General features: G+C 39.4%; 1 protein-coding gene across 16 annotated transcripts in view; it reads left to right on the top strand.

Moving 5' to 3' along the window:
* CELF4 (CUGBP Elav-like family member 4) overlaps positions 1-23,883 on the top strand; it is a 688,948-nt gene that overhangs the window by 79,780 nt on the left and 585,285 nt on the right. For all 16 annotated transcript variants that reach the window (XR_004420789.1, XR_004420790.1, XM_033086042.1 and 13 more), the window contains exon 2: positions 11,489-11,571. Coding sequence is in view for 14 of the 16 variants with exons in the window: in XM_033086042.1 (XP_032941933.1) it covers positions 11,489-11,571 (83 nt within the window). In the remaining 2 variants the exon portion in view is untranslated. The remainder of the gene's footprint in view (positions 1-11,488; positions 11,572-23,883) is intronic.

Consider the following 23,883-nt stretch of genomic DNA (forward strand, 5'->3'; position numbering starts at 1 on the left):
GGAGATTTCGGGTTCGAACTTGAAGTTTACAACTAACTCTTTGTGTGGCTTTGGAGAGGTGGTGAAATCTCCTTTCAGTCTCTGCTTGCCTTGTCTAGGTTCCTGGGTTACTTATGCGTGAGCCAGGCCCTTAAAGGAAGCTTGTACCATGCAAACTTACCTCAACTAAGCTCAGCTTAGAGCTCTTTGCCAGAGGCAGTGGAAGCCCTGGCCCACAAGACAGACCTCTCTTCCTTCGTGTTACAACTGATTGATTGGGCCTTTGAGAAGCCCTTCCCATCTTTCTCCTGCCATGCTCCCTTCATTTCACCTCCCTCTCCCTCTCATCCACACACACAGAGTGTGCCTTGTGGTTCTCAGCCCTAGGAAGATAGAGGTTTGTTGATTAAGAGGATTACTTCATCCCTGAAATCTTGCAGAAGAATTTGATCCTACTTCATACCATTCCACCACCTATACTTAAAGAACAAGCCAAATTGAGAAAGGAGGATAAAGAGAAAGAAATAGGTGATAAGAGACAATACTTATTTGCTTCCAACATCTCTTAGAGAATAGAAGAAGCTATTCAAAGTCAAAACATATGGAAAACAGCATCTGGTTATGGGAGCTTGGATGTTAATTGTTCTGACAGCTGAAATTTGTCTCCAGAAATCTCATGAAGCCAGCTGGTATTGTAGAGTTTTCTCTGGCTCATATTGTGACTCTTACAAGTTTCTGGAGACTTCTAGTCTCAGGGTGATCATCTTGTAGGAGCAGATGCTGCTTAAAGATTTTCATTTCTATATCAGCTGGAATCAGGAAATACATTCTTTGTGGGTTTGGATTTGCGTTTGTAACATAAAAATCCTTAGGTGGCTTCGGATGCTCTTCCCTGAATTCAAACTTAACAAAACCTTGTGGAACTTAGCAGAGAGGTTCTGATGGTGTCCAATTTACAGCTCTTACATATGTGGTGTGGAGACAAACTCAGTAACTGTGAGTAATGAGGTTGATTTTGAGACCATTTTGAATACAAATTTCCCGAATCAGAAAACTCTGGGCTGGCAAACTTGGTAAGGACAAAAACTCTATAGAGATAATTACAATAGTTTGTTTCTGAATGGGCCAGGAGTTGTCTAATAATAGCTCTTTTCTACAGTTTTTTTAGTGCCTTTTTCTTCCAACCTTGAGCTGGAAATGTCAGAAATCTGTATTGACACTTGTGCCCTGTCTGAGAGAATAAAGAATATGAGGTTGTTTAAAGAGCATACAAGTCTGTATTTAGAACAAGCTACTTACATGTTTCTGAGACAAAAGCATAAATAACTAATCATTTGATGATGCTATCAACAAGATGTTTGCTTCATGGCCCTGACATTTTTTAAGGGTGAAAATACCAACTTTTCTTATGCAAAAATACAAATACCTTTCCTGCACATAGACTTGATGCTATTTTCCAAGAAATGTCTGTTCCTCACCCTTGTGAAAGATAATGAGCAGTAAAGGGGAAAAAAAAACCAACAAAGCAACAGAAAAGAAAAAATAAAACCCAACAAATCAAACCCACTCTATATAGATGCAGAAAAGAAAGGCTTGGACAAAGCTGTAAGTAGCAAAGCAGTCTAATTAGTTTAGAGATGGTTTTGCTTTAGCTTTATTTTGCTAAGATTCAAGGCATTGAAAGTGATTGTTGTTTAACAGTAACATAACCTCTAGAGAATAGTTGAGCATACTCAAAGAAGTTTTTCCAAAAGAAGTGAATCCAAAAATCAAAACAAAATGAAGAGGAAAAGTTTCTGAAGGAGCTAAATGTTTTAGAAAATCCACTGAGTTATTCATATGCTGCTAACAATAGAAAGAACTCAAAAGGCAGGACCCAGAACAGCAGGTACAGAGTCTAATTAATGCATGTACTCTAAGGAGGTTTAACCCCTAACATTCTGAATTTAAGTGTTACTGTTTCAACAGCAGGATTATATTCTCCTGACTTTCACTAGCAAATCACACGACACAAAACTCCCTCAACTTCTATATCTTTTTCTTTATCGCCTTACTGCAAACAAGAACTGAGGCTGCAATGTAAAATGGGTAACATAATTATGTTGGATTTTCTTTGAAGTAATAGGTAGGTTGGAGTGATTCAAACCTAGAGATAATCACGATTTTAACTTGAACTTGATGCATCATTATGGAGTACAAACTGAAATCTTCTTTTCTCATGAGTGATCTCCAGAGTTTGTTCATCACTCTCTCACCAATGACAGAGTTCTGAAACACTGGGAACACTGTTGTTTGGTCCAGAAAACCACTTGACTATTATTTTTACTTTAATAACTGTTTCTTTTTATTTTAAATCAAAAACATGCCCTAATTGTTTGATTAATAGGACTTGAAGACATACACCTCTCCTTATAACATACAATCCACAGATATTAGGCAACAAATGAGAAATTGATGTGAAGCTGTTTAAAAGTATGTTTTCCACTGCAACTCGAAGCATTAAATATTTCAAGGCATTAGGGACACCAAAACCCTCTGTGGTAGACAACTATTTTAACCAATAATCTGCATTCTGATTTTTATAACGGAGAGCCTATTCATTGGCCATTTCTTGTGTGTATGGAAATTAGACACCTGTATTAGGGGAAAACGTTCTGGATAGTCAGAACTTCAGAAACTTGAGCAGTGAGTCTTCTGTTGACTTGGCTGGGAGGATCAAAATTATATCAGAAGTTTCAGGATGAAATTTAAAGCTGAAACACTGGCAGTTATGAGAGAACAGGATCTGGTACATGGTATGTCAAATCAATGGTTCATTCTCCACCTTGCTTTGAGTGTATCAGCCAGCAAAGGATCATTCAAAGCAACTTTAGAATGAAATTTCAAGACCCCAGGAAGAGAACATCTATGTGTGAATCAGAGCCAGAAATTGCTCCCCCATCCTGGGGAAGAAAGTTTGTCAGATCAGAAGCCTTCCAGCTTTGCAGTGGTGTGGAGGCAAGGAAACTGTGGTGTTACTTTAAAAGTGAACATGAAGCCTTGGGGGTCTGCCAGTGACAATGTGCTCCTCTGTGTCAAAGCTCTGCACTCAAGAGAGACCCTGCTTGTCTGATCCAGATTAGAGCCCAGATTAGGTTGTCCTGGAATAAATTACTCTTGCTGTAGGATCTTGTCAGTAATGGTATCATGGGGCTGAGATCTCGGTGAACTATTTTGTTAAAAAATTTCTATGAGAAATTCTGACTTTTGAAAACTGATGCTTTCATTAAAAAAACCCTACTTGTTATCAAAAATCAAGACAAAACCATTGTCTGCGTTGTTGAAACATAAACCAACAGATGCTCAAGTCTCTGCTGCCTGCCTGGACAATGCTAAATATAATTAAACACAGCTTACACTGAGGACTCACTCTGATTTGGACTGTGCATATCAATGTCTCATTTTGAGCTATCATAAATGCATTTTAAGTGAGCTAATATTCTGTAAATATGGCTAACTTCTGCATTTTCAGATTCAGCCTCTAATTTGTTTTTTAGTATTGGTTCATGAATGTATATGAGTGGGTCTTTTGCATGCTTTTAACACAGAGAACCCTATCAAGTTATCTATAGCAGGAATATTACAGCAACATAATAGTTAATGGAAAATAGCATAAGAGGAAAAAGAAAATTAGCATTCCACACAGCAGGGCATTTCGGATGTTAATCTGTCTTGCAATATAATTGACAGGGAAGCTGATATCTGGGAAGATTTTTATTCCTATCTTTTTCTCTAAACAGTTAGTGTTCAGTTGTTTTGCAGCAGGGGAGATGGAGAAAAAGAAAGTTCTAGCCAAGTGAATGTTCTTTACCAGCAAAGATGTTAACTTTTGTCAGAAGGTAGTTAATCACTGAGAGAGAAACAGATGAAGAAATTGGATAAAACATTTCCAGTTCCAAAAGTCTTTATTGATTGTGTCTCCCTGAAGAAAATTCAGCTCAATCTCTGAAACCCTCAAGTGATTAAACCTTGGGCAGTCCACTGTAGACAGAGCAAATGAGAATTGTTTCAAAACCAGACATGTAGAGCTAGGATAGCTAAAGCGAAAAAGGATTTCTTTTTCACTTTGAAATCCTAGCTGGGAGACGTAACCTGAGATGTTGATTTTAAGGCAAGAGTTTTCTTAAGTATCATGATCTTTCTCTATATAACAGATCTCTGAATTTTGAAGCAATGAACTTCTTTATTTTCAGAGAAGGAGCTCTCTTAAAACACAAACCTGGAGTCTGGAAAATGGGACACAGATCTCTGGTCCACCACAAATAACTCATATATCTTGGTCTAATTTTTCAAAGGTAATTAGGGCACAGAGAAATTGAGGAATCGCTAAATGAGATGCTCAGACCTGTGACCAGTTAAGAGTTTCTATTTTCTCTTTCCCAGCAATGTGAAATTTTTCTTTCAAACCAGCTCCTCTAGAAGACTGCAGCTCTTCTTGACTTGGAGCACTAGCCCGTGACCCAAGGTGTGCAGAATTACTAGCCCCCTCCATTTTCAGTGTACAGCATGAGGGTCTTGGAGAGTTGTGCTTGGATTTCATATGCTTTTTGAAAGTCCATAGTGCTCTTCTGGAGTAAAACCTTTGGTTTCTCTGTGGGGTTTTAGGCTGTGAGGTACACTAAAGATGGTAGGGGAAAAGGTAGACACTGTGAGCTCATCCATGTTCTTTCTTCTTGTTCACTAGTTCATGTGCTGTGCAGAATTCTAACCTACCACAACACAGAAAGGCCAATTAAGGAAATCCTCACTGTAACTAATGTAATTATAACTAAAAGCAAGAAAGTATTTGACTCAAAGAAGAAAAAACAACAACTGACAGTCTTGTGGAAGTTTTATCTTTTTTTGGGCAATGTTTCTGATTTTAGTTACACTCAGAAGCATTGGAAGAGCTGTAGTTTCAGAAGTTATCACCTGTCAGCCAAGCTGTGATAACTGGTTGAGTGCATACGCTGTAGTCACAAAAGTTTGTGAATTAAAAACTGACATAGATCAGTCTCAATGCCCAGGGTTATCCTGACTGTTCTGGATTATCGTGACTGAGGTGAGCATCTGAGCCAAGAATTCTTCCAAGAGAGGCACTGGATTAAGGCTCAAATCATCAATGGAATTTCACCTCTTTGTTCCAGCTCCCCTGCCACGGTCAGGTCCATCTTCTGCTAGACCAAGGCACCAAGCCTCATCCAGCCTGGCCTTGAACATTTCTAAGGATGAGGCATCCACAACTTCTTTGGGAAACCTGTTAGAGTGCCTCATCATCTTCACAGTATTTTTTTTTCCCTAATGTCTGATGCAAATCTACCCTCTTCAAGTCTTAAACCATCTTTCCCTTTTTTCTGTCTCCCTCTAGCTGTCTTGCAGCTCCTTAAATTAGATGTCCCCAGAGCTTTCTTTTCTCCATGCTGAACAAACTCAACTCTCTCAACTTGTTTTTACAAAAGAGGTGCCCCAGGCCCTCTGATCCTGTTTGTGGTCTCCTCTGGACTCTCTCCAACAGCTCCACATCCTTCTTAAGTTTGTGACTCCAGAAATGAAAGCAGTACTCCAAGTGTGTTCTCATAAGTGTGGACTAGAGAGGAAAATCACCCCCTTAACCTGATGGACACTGCTCTTTTGCTGCAGCCCAGGGCATGGTTGGCTTTTTGGGCTACCAGTGTGCATTGCCCCAAGTCCTTCTTGGCAGGACTTCTCTCAGTGCATTCTCTGCCCAGTCCGTATTTGTGCTTGGGTTTGTCCCAAAATGGATAAAAGGCTTTGCACTTGGTCTTGCTGAACTTCACAAGGTTTGCATGGGACAGCCTCTCAAGCCTCTCAACATCCCTCTGGATGGCACAGTGTCAACTCCTGGAGTCCCTCCGCTCCAGAGTGTCAACTGCTCCACAAACTAGGTTTCTGTTTCAAGGTAATCCTGTTGAAGGTGCACTGAAACCCAGTGTCCATGTTGCCAGCAAAGATGTAAAACAGCACCAGTTCAAATACCAAATCCTGAGGAACAGGAGCACAACTTGCCATTGCTCTCCACTTGGATATCAAGCCATTGGCAGCAATGAGTGTGGCTATCCAGTCAATTCCACTGGCCCATCCCTGAAATCAATATTTCTCCATTTTAGACACAAGGATGTTTCATGAGGCAGTGTCAAATCCAGGTAGATGCTGTCAGTTGCTTTCCCCCTTTCCACCAATGCCACAGTCCTGTTGTAGAAGGCTCATGAGTTTTCCAGGTACAATTTGCCATTTGTGGAGCCACGCTGACTGTCACTAAGCACATCCTTATTTTCCAAGTAGCTCTGCTCCTACCCAACGTGGCTTGCAGTTCCCTGGGTCTTTCTAGGTTCTCTTTGACAAATAGGGATTTTTTTCCCCTCTTTTCCAGTCAGTGGGTATTTTGCTGGTCTCCCAAATATGATGGACAGTAGTTAAACCACTTCACTTGCCAGTTCCCTCTGAACCCATGGATTCATCTCATCAGGTTCTATGAACCTGTGCATTTTGAGGTTCCTCAGATAGTCTCAAACCAGATCTTCTGCTAAATTGGGCTGTTGTCCATTCTCCCAGGTCCTGCCTTTGCCTTGTTCACCTCAGGTTGTGTGACTGGCTCTCAGTTTTCAGAATTATTCTGTTCAGTTCATAGTGTGTCTCCTGACAGTTTTGCCTCCTAGGCTTGTGCAAAATCTTTTGGAGGTTTACTATGAAGTTGAAGTTGCCATTACCACAATCATTATCCACCTGTATCTCATACAATTATTATTTGCACTCTTGAATTCTCTGGAGATAAAATTAAAATAGAGCTTTTATAATTTCTTTTCCATCTCATGCTTTTGTTTTTGTTTCCCACCACCTCTTTAACAATCCTGTTTCCCAGGAGACAACTTGCTATGTCCTCATGCTTCCAAGAGACTGCAGATCAATAGGTTCAGAGTTAATTGGCAGGTGGGAGTTTCCAGATGTTTATGTGTTGGCCCAAAAGCTGTCCACTGCTAGCAAATGAACAGCTGGAAAGACACAATCCAAACAAAGCACTTTTAGCTGATTGACATATGTCTGGAATGCATGGTGTATTTGAGGAAAATGAAATTGAAATTAGGAACAGTTTGGACTGAGCCCTTCATTATCAATAATTAGTCAATTAGAATTTTTTGTTTAAATTCTGATATAATTACAAACACTGTACTGACTGAGTCATTAACACCCATAGAAGTGGAGCATAGAAATAATGCGTTGCTTTCACACTATCCTTACTTAGGAGATACATTGAGAAATGCTCATTATACTGCTGAACATGGGCAATTCAAAGGGGGTGGTTGGTGCAAATGTTTTGTAGTGGAATATGAAGCCTTCCTCCCAGAAGTCATGATCACACCCAGACCAAACAGCTGATGGCAAGTGAGTAGTTAAGTTGAACTACTTAGGAGTTTACTATGAAAAACTTTTTTTTTTTTCTCCTGTGAAATAAGTGGTTCTGTACACAATCATGAGGTTCAGCAGGGAAAATTGATTGTTCTGAAATTGAGTTCCATCTGGGAAATCAAAATGAAAAGAAGAAAAAAAATATACAAAAAACAAAACACTTTTTTTTTTCATTTTCTTTTCTCTGAAAAAAACCCTCAACATAGCTGCTCCATATGACATTATTTCAAGATTCAGTTGCTTAGGGTGCTGTATTCCATAGTGTTAACCTGAGTGTCTAGTGTGCTTTCTAAGCAACATTCTCCAGGAAGGAAGAGCCCTTTGGAGGGGTCATGTGGAGGCACATTGAAAGAGGTGGCCTAGGAAAAGTAACACCTGAAAGACACCTTTTTCAGTCATCATTCCATTAAACATCACAGTGCAAAGCAGAGATCAATGTTGATGTTTCAGGAGGACGGTAGGGTGGTGCAAGAAAGAGTATTTCCTTTCACCCTAATGCACAAGGAGGTGAAATTATTGCAGAATGGAATAATAGATATACATTGTTTTATAAGAGGCCTCGTGTTTTGAAAAAATACTATTTTAGCTGATGGCCAATGCTGCAATGTGTCTTCCACAGCAATCTTGTGGTAAGGAAAGGGAAGACAAAAATTCCCCATAAACTGTCCTTTTCAAGTTAGGTTTGAGGCCTGCTATGAACATTAATCTCTATTTCATTTGTCCACTGCTTGGATGGAACTTCTTACTGTCTCTAAGCAACTAAGTCTTACTTAAAATAAACAAGACATTATTTTTCATAAAGATATTACTTTTTACCCAACATGTGTGGGATAGATTGCAATTTGTGTGCGTGATATATGAATGAGAAGAGAAAAAGAAGAGCATTCATTTTATCTCTGGAAAATGATGGGGTTTTTTGTCTCATCATATGAGATTTCTTTTTGATTTTGAAGTCTTTTAATCCATAACACTGTGTTTGTTATACCAGTGATAATTGGATGCATTCTGAGCATTGTTTTGGGGAGTTTGGTACTTCTACCACTTTGGACAAAAGTTTTGGAGAGAACTTCATGGAGATTTCTCCCTGGTGACAACTTGTCTCCACACACACACACAGGGTGGATCTTGGGTGGAAAATTTCCACCTTGAGAGAAGAGTTGTCTTCTGCTTACTTGGCCTGAATTACAGTCATGGTACTGTAGGAGCTGCAGGACATTGTTACCCTGAACTGTCATCGTGGCCATCACAATGAGGAGAAAAATACAGCTATCATTATAAGAGCTTTACACTGCATAGTTTATCTCTATAACAGTGTACTATGATGTGCCTAATTAGACTGTATCAGCTGCTCCACGTCTGCTGCTAAAGGGAGACTTTCTTATTGTGCCTAGTAAACAGAGGGCTCTCAGCCTGTGATTTAGCACTGAAATTAAATTTAAGCATACTTTCCCATTTGATTATCAGACTATGGGTGACTTTTAAGGATCCTTTTCAATCCATTACTTCTGCTAGCTGTAAACTCTCTGCCACAATTTCTTCCTCTTTTTTAGTGGAGAAAGACGAACTGAAAACTCATCCGTTTAGAGGGGAACAAATCAAAATAATTCAAAGTACAGTAATTTCACGATTATAAGCCACACCATTTTGACGAAAATTTTGGTCTGAACCCAAAGTGCGGCTTATAATCAGGTGCGGTTTATATATGGACAAAGAACAAAAAGTTGCTGTTTTAGTTTGGAGGACAGGTGTCTACTGAGAAAGGCAGGAACTTCTCTTTGAAATGGAGAATGTAAACCCCCTCCCTCCAAATTATTATAATTTTTAAATCAAGCAGCTCTCAGGCAAAGATATGGGAATTAGGAATAACAGTTCTTTTCTAGGGAATTAAAATAGAAATACAGTACTACAAAGAAACAAGCTCCAAACCCTGACAAAGTCAGAGTACAACCTGACACCCCATCAGGCAGGGTGTTGGCAGCAGTCCCATTCCATGGTGGCTGCATCCTCCTGCAGTGACAGATGTGGCTCAGCTGGAGCAGTGCTCCTGTACAAGGTGCAGTTTCCCTCCGGAGCTCCACTGGTGATGTGGAGAAATCCGGTTTTCCTCTGGAGTCCAGTGGAGAAAGGGGCTCCCTTAGCGTCCCAAAACCTCTGTTTTTATCTTGGTAAGAAATATTGGACTCTTCCCCCTGGCTGGAGCAACTTCCAATGGGAAGCAGTAATTTTATCAGTCACACAGTGGGACTCAATGGCCATGAGCAGAAAATGACTGGCTGGAGGGAGGATGGGTTGTGAAAAGATAAAGAACAATGCCCTGCCTGGTTTCAATGGATGGCCCATTAGCAGATTATCTGCCATTGAGATAAGGATCACTGCCCCCACCCTCAACAGATGGTGATAGAACAGATACCTTTTATCACACTCTGTATTGTAACATGCGGCTTATAATCAGGTGCAGCTTATGTATGGACAAAGAATGAAAAGTTGCCAGCACCCGGAGATGCGGCTTATAGTCAGTGCGGCTTATAATCGTGAAATTACTGTACGCAAACTTTTGATGATGTTCAGTCTCCTTTTTTGATTGTCACCTTCTGCGTCTGAATCTCAATTATTGACACATAATAAATGTGATTGGCTTAAACAGACAGACAGTAAGAAGAATCCCAGAAAGTAATTCAGGAAAAGAAATAGTGAAAAAAAAATTATTTTTATTCTTTTTCATGCCATATCATAGCTTCATTGTGAGAAGAGTAGGGTGACTTCCACAGGACAATCTTTAAGGAAAAAAATTAAAAATTTACAGAAAAAAAATCCTATTTTCTTGTATGTACTAATCTATTAAACACATGTAAAAGTGTGTATTTCTTCTGTGATATTATCTAAGGAAACAATTTGGAAAAAACATTGAACATTGCATGGACAAAATGCTCACAGTGGCAATGAAAGCTGAAAAGAAGTTTACAGTCTACTGTTTGCTCACCTGTTCTGTACTTTATATATTCTTGAGGAGAGGGTAGGAGGGTCAGGATGAGGTTATGGGACTTGTTTATTTCTTTGGTAGTTTCTCTGTACTTGTGCTGCTCTTGGAAGACATGCTGCCTGAACCTTGAAAGATATGATACCTCCATTTCAAGGAGCTGGAGATATTCTGTAGTAATTTCAGAGAAAATGTCTTCTGCATAACAAGCACTTTTTTTTTGCTGCAGGAACTGGCAGGTTTTCAGTATACTGCAGTAAGAAGAAATAATTTGATCACATCAGACACACAACTGGAGTAGGATATTGCAACATCAACCAGTTTTACCAGAAGGGAAGATAGAGGTGGGGAACGAAGCCACAGCAGGGTTCTACCTGGACAGGGCTTTAGGCTTTGTAGTTGATAAGTTAATCTTTGGAAGAATCAAAGATGTAACCCATTGGTTCATCTCTGAAGTTGGAGTGATCTGTGGGTCAGGGGTGTTTTGGAGTGATTGTTTGGGCTTTGGCATGATTGTGTTTATGACTGGAAGCCAGTGAGTCCTTGCAGCAGCCAGTGCAGGGAGATGGCTTTCTGGAGTGATGCAAAAAGAGCAATGAGTTTCTGGTGCAGGTCAGGCTAAACAATAGAAATTTTCCTCTGCAGTAGGAAGTTCAAAGTCCTTGTCTGCCCTTTTCTTAAAGCACTTGGTACAAAACAAAGGCATGAGACCTTTTAGGGTATGGCAGCCAAGGGGCTTGTTCCCAGTGCTGCTGCTGGAGCAGGACTGGGATCCATGCCCCACCTTGCCATCCTATGGAACCTCTGAGATCCCTAATCCTGTGCAGCCTCATGCAGCTGACACCTCAGCATGTTTTGAAGGAAAAATAAGCACTCAGGTACACTGCTGCTCACTTTCCACTGGGGCTCAGAGGAAGCTGTTTTAGCTTCACTTCTTGACTCTTACTACCGACACACTAAGGAGAGAATTTTATGATTGATTTACTGGGAATGGGATGATGACAGGAAAGTGGTTTGTTCTATGTCTCAATTTCAGAAGGATCTTCTCTGAAATAGTACTGTTGCTGAGGTTTTTCTTTTTCTTTTCAGGCTGTGCCTTCCTAACATACTGCGAAAGGGAGTCTGCTCTAAAGGCCCAGAGCGCACTGCATGAACAGAAGACTCTGCCGGGGGTGAGTCCAGACTGATAACTTTTTTTTTTTGTTTTTCTTTTATTTTTTCCCTTTTCTTTCTTTTTAAATCTATAATGGGTTGCATATGGTGTTCTCATCTCAGATTTGGAAGCATGAAGTCTCCGTTTGTTTGGATGGTTCATTATTTGCGTTGTACTAATAAAACCAAGATACCACCAACCCACCCAAATGGTTTCCATGCACAAAACTAGAAGCTTTTTTGACCTTATTGGGAGTCAGTAAAACAGTAAGCAGCTGGTTGTGGACTGGATTCTAACAGCCTTACTCAGCTGAGGAACTGCTTTAGGATTCTGACCATTCTGAAATGTAGGAAGTCCTCTCACCAGGTGCTTCCTCTCACTACTTTTCTTCTCTGCAGCAAGGTTTGGCAGCAAGAAATCAAGAAACAGATCACATTATTGAGTTATCACAGAATGAAAACATATTCCTGATGACAAAGTGGTTTGACTCAGTTACTTTAGTATTCAAGCAGCTGTAGCAGATTGGAAAGGCGGTGAGACAAGGAGAAAAGAGAGAGAGAGGAAAGACGCACACGAGATAATGAGGAAAATTATTCACATGAGCAAGATCTAAGGTTCAGACAACACAAGCAGAACTAAAAATAGAATCAGCATTATGTGGGGAAGACCTGCCCTGCTGGGTTGGGTTTCTAGTTAAGTGGTTGCCCCGGGGAGGCAGAGAGACAATTTAGATTCAACCAGAGTACGTGGATTGGGAACAGCCAAGTGCTCCTGTAGCTGGAATGGGGCTGGTTTCACAAGGACCAGGAGCCAGTGATCACATAACTAGGAGTGGGCTTCTGATGGCTCCAGGTTGCATCTAAACTGAGAGGAAATCTATCCAAAAGTCTGTCTTTATTAGCTGGTGTTGAATGATGGATTCCTGTGTAGCTGTAACCTACCTTTCCACCAGCTCTAAGACACATCCCTTGCTCTGTGTTCTGAGGAAAGTGTTGATTCTGGTCTGCTTTTTTTCCATCATCCTGGGTCTATTTACCTATCTCTAAGCCACCTTGCCAGTTTGGAGATGCCCACGCACTTGCTCATCTACATCTATCTTTGCTTAAAAGGCCATACCTTATGCAAATATATACATACTTCATTGCCTAAAAATATTTCTGTCAGCTGACAACTCCCTCTGAATTATTTTTTTTCTAAAAACTCCTCAGCAGCAGATTGAAAGTAACTTCAGTCTTGGGGGCTTACGTTTTTATTCCTCCTCCCCCTTCCAAGGTTTTGCTTTTGCTTCTCTCTTTTCTGAATGATAAAACTGGATGGGAAAATAAAATGAGAATATGTTGAATAAGAATGTATCAGGTAACATTTGAACATGAAATTTTCTGAAATAAAATTTTCTTGAAATAAAATATGTATTTATCAAAACTAGAGATGTGATGAATAGGGTGTTGTGTATTTAAAAAAGAGACTAATTGAAATTCCAGATTTTCCACTGAGACTGTTTGCTTTTCTCATTAGAAGCCAGATCATTCACTTGCACATGGAACTATATCTTCTCTATGAGTTTAAAATCTCATTCTGAAATTATATGATGATAATATCTTCAAGAACACTGGGTCAGTGAAGTTGAGGACTCAGGTGTTAAAGAGAGAGGGCAAGTGGTGATTTAGGACTTTTTTTTCTAAATTCTTTATCTGTTCACAGTTCTGAATCTCAATCTCAGTGTTAGAGACTTCAAATCGCAAAAGTCTTAAAGTCAAAACTGTTTTCTTGTGAAAACAGTGATAAAATTCAACCATCTTTTGATTTAGGATCAAAATTTTCTTCAAAAGCTGCACTGACTGATTCTAGACTACAGGGAAACAATTTCTTCCTTGGTTTGTGTAATCTCTGTTACCTCTACTCCTACTGGCCACACTGCCTCTAGAAGGCTTTCTCTTTTTGTTGTTTTTTTATACACTTTCAGGAGACACATCAGGATCTCATTGAACTGGGAACAGTGAATCCTCTATCTAAAAGAGCAACCAGGTTTCTTAGAGTTCTGAACACTGATTTTCCCATCCCTTTCATTTCCAGTTCTATTTGTCTCAGGGTAAAGGTTTACTTTCCACCAGCAAACCCTCTTCATGCAGCTTTCTGCCAAGTTTCTGAACTCATCCTCTGAATGATGTCACTGTAGTTTATTTAAGGAAACCAGTCTTGTCTCTTGATAAAGTATCATGCCTGGATACTGTTTTATGGTTCCTATCTGAGTAGCAGAGAATTATTTATGACTTACCTGACTGTTCTTGATAACATGCACCAAAAATATCAACCATAGTTCATCACCATAAAATAAGAGGCACTTTTAAGGTCAGGGGTCTAAGTCCTTATTCACATAAGTTTACAAATGAAACATATATAACATCTTCTCTTGACACTCCACTGTCTGTGACACAAACAGCATGACTGAGAAGGCATCAAAAACAATTAACAGTCATGGTATAGGAAAAATAAATAATAGTAGACTAAGCCATTCTTTCCCATTCCCCAGGAAACTGTACACTTTCTTGTACAAAAGAGAAAACTGCTACAACATTGTTCTTTGCATTCTTTGTATTATAAAACACAGAACTGAGTAATTTTTAATAATATGCACATGAATGGTAATGTATGGAGATGTTGAGGCATGAGGAGGTTTTGTCCAGATTCAGATGCCTTGCCTTTCAGCTATGTATCACTTTGTTTTCAGTGGAGTGGCTACATGCACATATTTTACAGTAATTACTTTCTGGATGTGCTTTGTAAGATGACAGAAATATGTTTCACATATTTCTATGTTATATGTAGGACATAAACTCATCTTGTGGAATAATCAAAAGACTTCCAAGGTATGTGTTGATTAATAAAGTCTTTATGGCACTTTGTTTTTGGGTGGGAAGGAATCATGATAGATATTTTGAAGCAACTAGAATGGAATGTAAAACATAAACCTATCAGTTGGATCTTCTTCATCTGAATGAGTAAATTAGGTTCTTTTGAAGATTTTGAAATTGTTTTGCCTAAAATGGTTAATGTAGCACAGTGTGTATGTATGTGTAAAGAGCACTTTGTGATTGTTGGACAATTCAAATTCTGGTGTTTACTTGAGATTGTTTATTTTACATATAATAGAGTGGCTGGATGATAAAGTATATTAGTTCTTTAATAATTTATAGAAATGCTTTGATGTTGCAGTAATTACATTAAAGGTCACATATCAAAGGTAATTTGGTTGAGCAGCTGTGATGGTTTCTCAGAAGCAATCAATATTGCTGTCCATGGCGCTGATTTCACCAAGGGGACTGCCAGATTAAAGGAGGCTTATTACCAGACAGACAGACACGGGGGAAATCAAGAACAGATTGGAGAGATGCACTATTCTTTTTCCTCACCTATAATTAACACTGTTCACCATAATCTGTGCTAATCCTTCATAGTGGGAAACCACCTTTTTTTTTTTTTTTTTTTTTTAACTTGAGTTATAAAAAAGTGAATTAAGGCAAGAGAGAGTAATTTAGGGGAGCAAGAGAGGGAAATTAGAGAAAGTAAAAGTTGATTCACCTCTGGGATTTCTGAGGCTGATATATCCCACAATGATAAAATGCAATATCAAAACCACAGGCCATGGTCCCGAGGAAAGCAAGGCGAGGTGGGGGGAAGTGATCTCGACAATGACAGTGCAACGTATGGGAGAATTATCTGCCTGCAGATTTTGTATAATATTATCTATTTGCCCCACAAAGCTCCACAGGAAATGAAATCGGGGAAATAAAATTATGTTTTAAGTGTAGTCATTTTGATTACAAATTATAGTGAAGTGAACTTTTTCTCCCCTTTCTTTTTTCTTTCTCAAGTGAATGGCAGAGGATAATGCTGAGAAATGTAATTACGCTATCAAGATCTACTTTTATTTATAGCACAAATAAACTGAGCTCTTGTATGATAAGCACAGCAGCATTTTTCTTCCCCTAGTTCTTTGTAGCTCTCTCAGGCAACGGGAGGGAACAGTCCATGTATACTTGGTTGGAGGCACTGTCTCTTTGCATAATGTTAAAACCATCCTGTAAGACTTGCAAAGAATAACTATGAAATTAAGTATGTACGAAACTGTTAACCTCAGCAATCTGCAGGGCTTGTTCAGTCTGGGAAATAGGCTGGGTTTTCTGACTGTATCTATTCCTCTTGAAAGAGACAGTGGTACTACTGGTATGCTAAATTTCTCAGTGCGTAACATAATTAGTTTTCTCCCTAACTGTCCTGATATTCTTTGTCTCTTCTTGCCATCTAGAAAAAAATGCATTCTGTTTTATTCATTATATGCAAAAATATGCATCTTTAACATTAGAAGACAGGTGAACTCGTAAAACTCATATTAAATCCATTTCTTAAAGAAACAAACCCCTCCATCTAATCAAAGTTGCCCACAGTTTGGGGTTTTTTCCTGTATTTTCTGGTTTGTTTTTTTGTTTGGTTTTTTTTTCCTGTTGAGGTTTTTCTTGTTTTGATTTGGATTTTTGTTTGTTTGTTTATTTGTTTTAATAAAAATGTTTTTTCCAATATTACTGGTCTTACCTGATTTAATTTTTAATGTATATGTGAGGAAAGACACCCGAGCATAGGAGAGAGGAGGGAGGGTACCCTGCAAAGTCTGGCCTCTCTTAAATCCATGTAATAAGGCTTAAATGAGACATAAGTGTCATGTGGACTTCAGAAGTCCTGCACATATAGCATGGATTTCACTGTTTAAGCAGACCTTGAAATTTTACCGTCTTATTGTCTTTTTAATTTTTTTTTAAAATGTTTCAAAGCTTTATCCAAAAGCTTGTTAGAGAACCATTAAACCACATATCACCCTGCATGCTGTGTTGTGCCAAAAATGGTATTATATTCCCACAACTTCCCATTTCAAAAGTTTTTCTCTACTGATGTAAATTGCAATTTGGTCAGCAGTGGTAGGCTGGATGGGTTCCATTGATTAAAGTAGCCTGCTGAACACACAGCCTGCTCACCATGCCCTTTAGATTTTGAAAGAAAACACATTTAATTGTTCCCTTGGGAGAAACATGTCTGTTTTCTGAAGTTAAAAATGAAGATGAAAAGGAATAAAACCAGATTTGAGGGAAGAGACTTAGGAAAAAAAAAAAAAGAAAATAAAAGAAAAACAGAAAAAAAAATCCCAGTCCTTCAGAAATTCTGTAGAAATTCTCCTTTTAAGATCTCTGGATGTCAATGTCATGCTTAAAGTGATATATATTTTTTTTTTTTACCCCTTGTTTCTTCCTTCTGAGTGGCCAGCCAGTAAAAGTACTTTAGGATCTTGTTTTGGATAAAGCAGGGCAGGGGAGAGCAAGAGGAAGCTGTATGCAGTTTCCATTTGCTAAAAACCCCTGTAGTTTGACAGTGCTGTTCTGTTCACCAGATGAGATGAAACACCTGGGTCCTATCTGCTTGGTAAACATTAAAGTTCCATTTCACTAGTTAAAGATTGGCTTCTGTATCCCTATAAGGCAGCCTCTAGAATACAAAGTAAACTCTCTCTCTGCTACCCAGTCCAAAGAGGTTTGCAGAGAAAGAGCACAGTGCCAGCAACCTGACAGGACTGGTGTGTTGGATGCACACTGTTATCTCAGCTGAGACTGGTGAATTCATCACCTTTGTGAGGGCTAACCACGCTCAGCCTGAGACACAAAATGGGACAAGGGCTTCCCAGCCCTGCCTGAGATGTGGTGGCAATTGAAAAATTATGTGAAAAAAAAAAATTATAAAGGTAGCATAGTGTTGTATTTTTAATTTGACAACTTTTGGATCTCAGAGGATGATTTCCAAGTTATTCAACAAAAGCTTTTGCTGGACCTTCATTTGCTTTATGTGTTATTCAATGACAACTTTTCTCTCTGACGTGTCTGCCATAGGAGGATCAATCTAATTTTATGTACAACTGTAAAGATGAATGATAAGTAGAAAGGATTCAGGCAAGTACAAGCTGAATAAATTATAAAGGGTAAATGATGACAGGACTGGGGGTCCCAAGAGACAGTGATATGATAACAGAAACTAAAGACGAATTTATGATGGATGTAGTTAGCATGTACTGAGGCTGTTAATTCTTCAGGGTAGTTTTACAACTTCTTGTGATTGGAGCAATCAAAGTATTTCATTTTAAAGAGATGCTGTATATTTTCACTTGTCTGTTCTGCATATTTGTATGTATGTCCTCATTTACATGCATAGCAGTAAACTCCCATAGGCTAGTCAAGCTTCCTTCCCATCAAAGGACCCCTATTCTCCAAATCATAATGCCACTGTTTATGCATAAATAAATAGATAATATGTAACGATTTGAGGGCAAAGCTGGATACCAGGAAAAAAAAAAAAAGTTTCCATTTTCATAGAACACAGCAATCAAAATTTTTTAGACCCTGCAAGAATCTGAGCACCTCTAGCTACCTTCAAAGCCAAGCCTAGGGATTGAGTTAGCTCACGGATCCCTGATGAAAAATTATATATAACAAGTTTCAGGTAGGTCAAATTTTGGGCTTAAGCTGCTTTAAGAGCCGCTGATGCAGCATCATAAAGTTAGAAGCAAATCTGATCTCAGAGCAGTTCTTGATTGCATTTCATTCATACTCTTATTTCTAACTCTTGTTCCTTATTATTAAGGATATTTGCATGAAAATGATCTTTTTTCCTTCCTCTGAAGGGTTGTCTCTTGTCTGTGAGTAATGCTTACTCTGGCCTACATTTGTGAATACCATGGGCTGGATTCTGACTTCATTTACACAAGTGTAAATCAGCAATGATCTGATTGAGGTCAAGGGATTTATATGGCGTAGGAAAGAGCAGACTCAGCTATATTTGTCACTGCTGAAATGATGTCATCGTGAAAAGTACCGTAGCTCTAAATGGGGAAACATAATTTTACCAAGAATCTTTGCATGCGAATGCATGATCTCACAAAACACTGAGCATCCCTGACACCTGCTGGGCCCTTCAATAGCTCCACAGCCCACAGCTAGAGAGAAGTCCCAGACCCAAAATGTAAGGATTAAACGATGGTTGCTGTCCTAGTGTTTCAACAGCATTAACTACTAGACACTAATGAACCCTAAGCATTTGGAATGCCAGTTGCATCACCCTACTGATTTGGCAATGATGGGATACACCCAGGAATAACTTGCAAGCAGTAAATCTTCATTCCTCATCCCACGTTCCCAGTCACAGAGAGTCAGAGGAAGAGAACAGGTACCCTTTACTTTTTAATTTTTTCAGTCATATGGATGATAGTGAGTGGCATTACCTAGCCCAGGAGTCATTGTTCATAGGCTAACATTTCCATAAACACCCACTTCCCACATTTGCACTACAAAGTCTGGCTGTGATCTGCAAGGCCACTGTAAGCTTCTAGTAAAGCACTTAGAAGAAGATCCTGTATAATTATGTAATTTGGATTTCTCCCTGGGGTGATATGCCCACCTATACTACAGCTTTACCAGCTGTACTACTCATAGCCTACATTGGTGTGAGCTGTCTGCCTGATGTTTCTTATGCAGTGTATACATCCCTCAAAATCCTTCAGATACTCAGTGACAATAAAATAATTTATTTTTTCTCTTTTTTAAAATACAAAGGTTGAAGACCATGCACAAGAGTGATGGATCAGATGTGTATGTTTGCCACCAAAACCATTATCTTTGAAACACACAGACCTGCATCTTGATCTAATTTAATTTGTCTTATAATAGCAATGAAAACATGAAAACATGGACTTGAATGCTGTGGAGTAACTGCATTCCATGACTGTAATTCCTGGTGGGCAGTTCTAAAGAAAGGACTTGAATCTTGCCTGAAACTTTATTTCTGTTAGCTCTACTTATGCTATGTAGGTTAAGAACATCTATGCTTGTTGAAAACATTTCAGTTGCCGAGTAGACAGCCTGCCAGCCTTACCATGTGAAATCCATCCACTGGCTGAAGAAAGATCCTTTAAAAAAAAAAAGCTGCATTTCCTGAATTAAATAATCTAAGAGCATGATTCATGCATTAAACTTGAAACTTTAAGTTAAGGACACCTTTCAGAGAGCTATCTGAGCTGGAATGCTTTTGGGAGTGGCAGACACTGTCCCATCTCTGCGCTTACGGATAACTTCTGATAGGACCTGACGTGATGTAACCCACTTAGCTCCCGTGTTTCCCTCCTGCTGCGCTCTGTCTCTGGCAGGGAGAGAGTGCTGGGGAGTGACTGACCATGAGATTGCACTATCAGCTGAGGAGAGCAGGTATCTGAAGTGATTTTGCTCTGCTGAGTAGCTGCAGTGAGAGACTTACAGTGGCACCGCATGTATGAGCTGCTGCACTTGGCAGGTTCCCAGCAATGTCAAATCTCTCTGATTAGTTTCTGTAAGTACAAGGACAGAATTAAGCCTAACCTATTTTTCAAAGAAGAAATGTGCATTTCCCATTTTTCTCTTTAATGGGAAGTTCTTATATCTTGTGTTCCATACTTTTCTTCCCCCTCCCCTTCCCACCATGTCACTCCTTTTAAAAAAATTGTTAAAATACAATTTCTTATAAAAACATGTGCCTTCAAATTTCTTTGATTTCTTTAACATATTTTGACCTTGATATGCATTCATTTTCAGCACCAAATGAATCCTATGGTGCTAGAATGAAGTTGTTCACTTACTTTCCCCTTAGGTATGGTAAACTACAATCCTAAAATCCTCTGCTACTTTCTAGTGCATATTTTCTTTGACATGTTGCAAAAAATGAGTGTTTTGATCACTGGCTTTGTAGGCAGGTTTTGGCAGAGCAAGCTTTGTCCAGCTATAACTAATCCATTCCAAGCTCAGGTTGTTCCTTCAAACAGATGGAGAAAATTTATTTTTCTCTTGTTCTTAGAATGGCTCAGTAATTTCTATGCTACTATATTGACTTTGCACGGTAAATATGTAACTGATAAGACATGCTGGCATGAGTTTCTGATTTCATTTACAGCTTTGATCAGTGGAAGAGCACTTTGTTTTCAAGGTGGTAAAACTGGAATCAGTTTTTCTTGGTCTTTTTATTTATGGATAGCTTACAGTTAAGATCTTCCTTGGTAAACATTTGAGGTGTTGCTTCTGTCTTTTAGGTTATTTTGTAGTGTCCTTTCTCAGTGAAGTCACGCTAATATCTGCTGTCTGGCCAAGCATAATTTTCTCCTTTTCTCCTACATCCCATCTCATCCTGCACGTCTGTCCTTGCCATCTCTTATCTCCTTCGTAGATTTGCTGGAAACATTACCCTGTGTTCCCGTAATGCCTGCTTGGTGAAATGAGCTGAGATTACAGCTGCTGAGGTGGAACACCGTGCTTCCCAACTACTTCTGCCTGGGAGAGCATGCATTTTCTCCAGACAAAAGGAGAGACTCAGCTTACTGAACATTTCCACGTTTTGTGATACCACATGTATATAGACTGCAGAGCTGGCTTGTCCTAAACCTGATGTCTCTTGAAATTATGAGGCTTAGTGTACATGAGCTTTTCAGTGTTGCCCAAGAGAAACAAGGCAGCCAGGAGAGGGTTGTACATGCTGTGTTCTCTTGTCTGTTCTTCCTCAGAGCAACTGGGAGTGACTGGGGGTTGATTTCTGTGTCTGTGTTTATCCTGCATGGGAGAAGGGAGTGGGATGCACAGGGGGTGAACCTTTCAAACCTTTCAGGGTACCTGTTTTGGTGGTAGCAGCTGCTCCCACCTTCTTATTTTTTCTACCACTGCATCTTCACATTGCTTGGCATGACTCACGCTTTCACCTGGAGAGGAGAGGCTGAGACACTCCTGGGGAAGTTGGGCATGTGTTGCTGGCATTCAAAAAGCACAGAGCTTCTGAGGGGAGCCTGAGAAAATGCTGATATCTGAGGGCTTTGTATGGATTCTGGGATTTTTTGGAAGCTATAGTGGACATATATATTTTAGAATCCACAAATGTGGATACTCTACTAAGAGTACAGATGTGACAGCCTTCAAGGACAGCATCTCATGTCCCAGTGGAGGTCCCAAATTTATGAATATTGCTATGTGTTCCTCTTTCATTTTTAGTTAATTAAGCCTTAAACCTTTTCCACCAGCACTCTGAACACAACCAGCTACAGCACAACGATAATGCTTCTAAAGTGAGCCTGTCCAAACTAATTTCATTGTCCTTGTTGAGTGAAGTGCAACAATTAAGCAGACAGCACAAATGGGTCCAGATAAATCGAGTATTTACAATTATTTCAGTTTGGATAATCTAATGTGATATTCATTATGCAGCTAAGAATTATGTTTCTCGGTGAGGAGGGGCTGTCATTCAGTACTCTTGTTGGCTGGATGTAAATTCAGAGTAACTCCATGCACTCTTGCAGAGTTTAAGTTTCTTTACATCAGTCCAGCTCAAATGAGAATCTCGTCCTCTTTCTTCAGATGCCCTATAAAGCTGAATCCCTTCAGCTGTGCTTGCACTTCAGAAATACAGCCAATAGAGCTGGAAGGTCATTTTTTTCCCTATTTAATTTTTTAGTTAAGTTTAGTTTAGTTTTGTTTTGTTTTGTTTTTTTTTTCCCTGGGCCAGGGTTGTCTTGTTGAACTTGCTCACTTTAGGGAATCCAGCTTTCTCTGAGCTCCTCTTTCACTCTCCATCACTGAAACGCTGACTGACAACTTGAGTTACCCTCCAGATCTGGCACTGCTGCTGACTTTCTGAGCAGTACTGCAACCAGATCTCCTCATTACGGTACTTCCCTTTCTTGGTGTTAACACCTTGTGGCTGTGCCCTGCCTTTCCACCAATTCCAACTGAAAACTCATATGAATCTCGGTGGAAAGACAAGGGATTTATAGCAGTATATTGACGTTAAAAGGCAGATTGCTGCTACTTTCTGCTTCATTTCTTTGCAGGATACATCTCTTCTCGTTCCCTCCTCCCGGTCCCCCCCTCTGCTCAAGCAGAGCACTCTGTGTTGCTGGGCAATTTTCACCAACTTAATCACATTTGGGCCCAGTGTTTTTCCTGCATACCCTGGAGTGTGCAGTGGTTAGCCCTTGGTTATTAGTTTACACAATATATGAAGCCCATTAGAAGAGGATAATCAGGGCTTGGAGAAGGCCACCTCACTCGTTATCTGAGGAGGTTATGTTAAGCCTCTGTAGTTATTAATCATACTTTCCCATGCAGATAGCTGAAGATTAAGAGTCACATTTATCCTCTTTGCTCCTCATTCTTTCGCACTGATGTGCAAACGCTCTTTATAATCGTTGTTATTATGGTTATTCATAGCCCATCCAGGCAGCCAGGACTGCTCCTGAGATGTCTCTTGAAGCCTTGCACCTATCCTGATGATACAGATCAGAGCCACTGGAGGTCTCTCTGTTTGAAACTCGGAAAACATCCTTGAGAGTCCTAGAAAGTCTCTGCTAGCTGTTATTGAATTGCAGTATCTTGTCCAGAGGCCAAGAGAATTCTGAACAGAAGCCGACACCATTATAAGAGCCAAGTTTAACAGCAACCCTCTTGATTTCACTTGCCTTGCTTTTTAATACCAGCTCTAACCTTGAACTTTGACTAAGATGATATGCTGCCTTGTGGCTTTTTGAAACCTAGCCTAATGCCCTTTTAATCAAACTGAATGATCCTTTTCCCTTACTTCATTTTTAAAGCACTTAGTCAACTAGGATAAAATCAGAACTGTAATAAGTGGACTCAACATTGCTAAAAAAAAATATTAAAAAATAATTTTAAAAAGGGTTAAAAATAAAGGCATCCCCTAAAAATTGTTTAGGTTTTCATCAGTTTCTGATATCCTGCAAACAAATGCACACACACAAACATAACACACACAAAACAATTCTCCAGAAAAAACTGTTTAAAACCCAAGTAGTTGAAGCATTTTCTCCAATTACTCCAGTCACGGAGCCTCTGGTTCAATAAAATTAAAGTTAAAACAGCAGTTAACAACAAACGCCATGCAGCATTTAAAACTGCACAACCATCCAGTCACAGATCAGATCCGTGTACAATTGCTTCCAACACCTATTCCTTTCCTTTGTGTCCACTACCAGCATTACAGAAGCTGTCCTCCAATTTTTTTCTTGTTCCCCTTAAAGAAAACAGTTTTTATATGAGTGACCTTAGCTTCTGAAGCAGTAGCCATGTCAGTTACATGCAAAAATCCAAAATCATGGAGACCATAGTATCTATCATGCAAATTTAAAATCACCTGTTCATCCAGTTGTTAAAACCTAGATTTACTCTTTGAAACTGGAGTGTAAGTTATGTGCGTATATGTATAAGTTATATAC

The sequence above is a fragment of the Catharus ustulatus genome, chromosome Z (genome assembly GCF_009819885.2).
Source record: "Catharus ustulatus isolate bCatUst1 chromosome Z, bCatUst1.pri.v2, whole genome shotgun sequence".
NCBI lineage: Eukaryota > Metazoa > Chordata > Aves > Passeriformes > Turdidae > Catharus > Catharus ustulatus.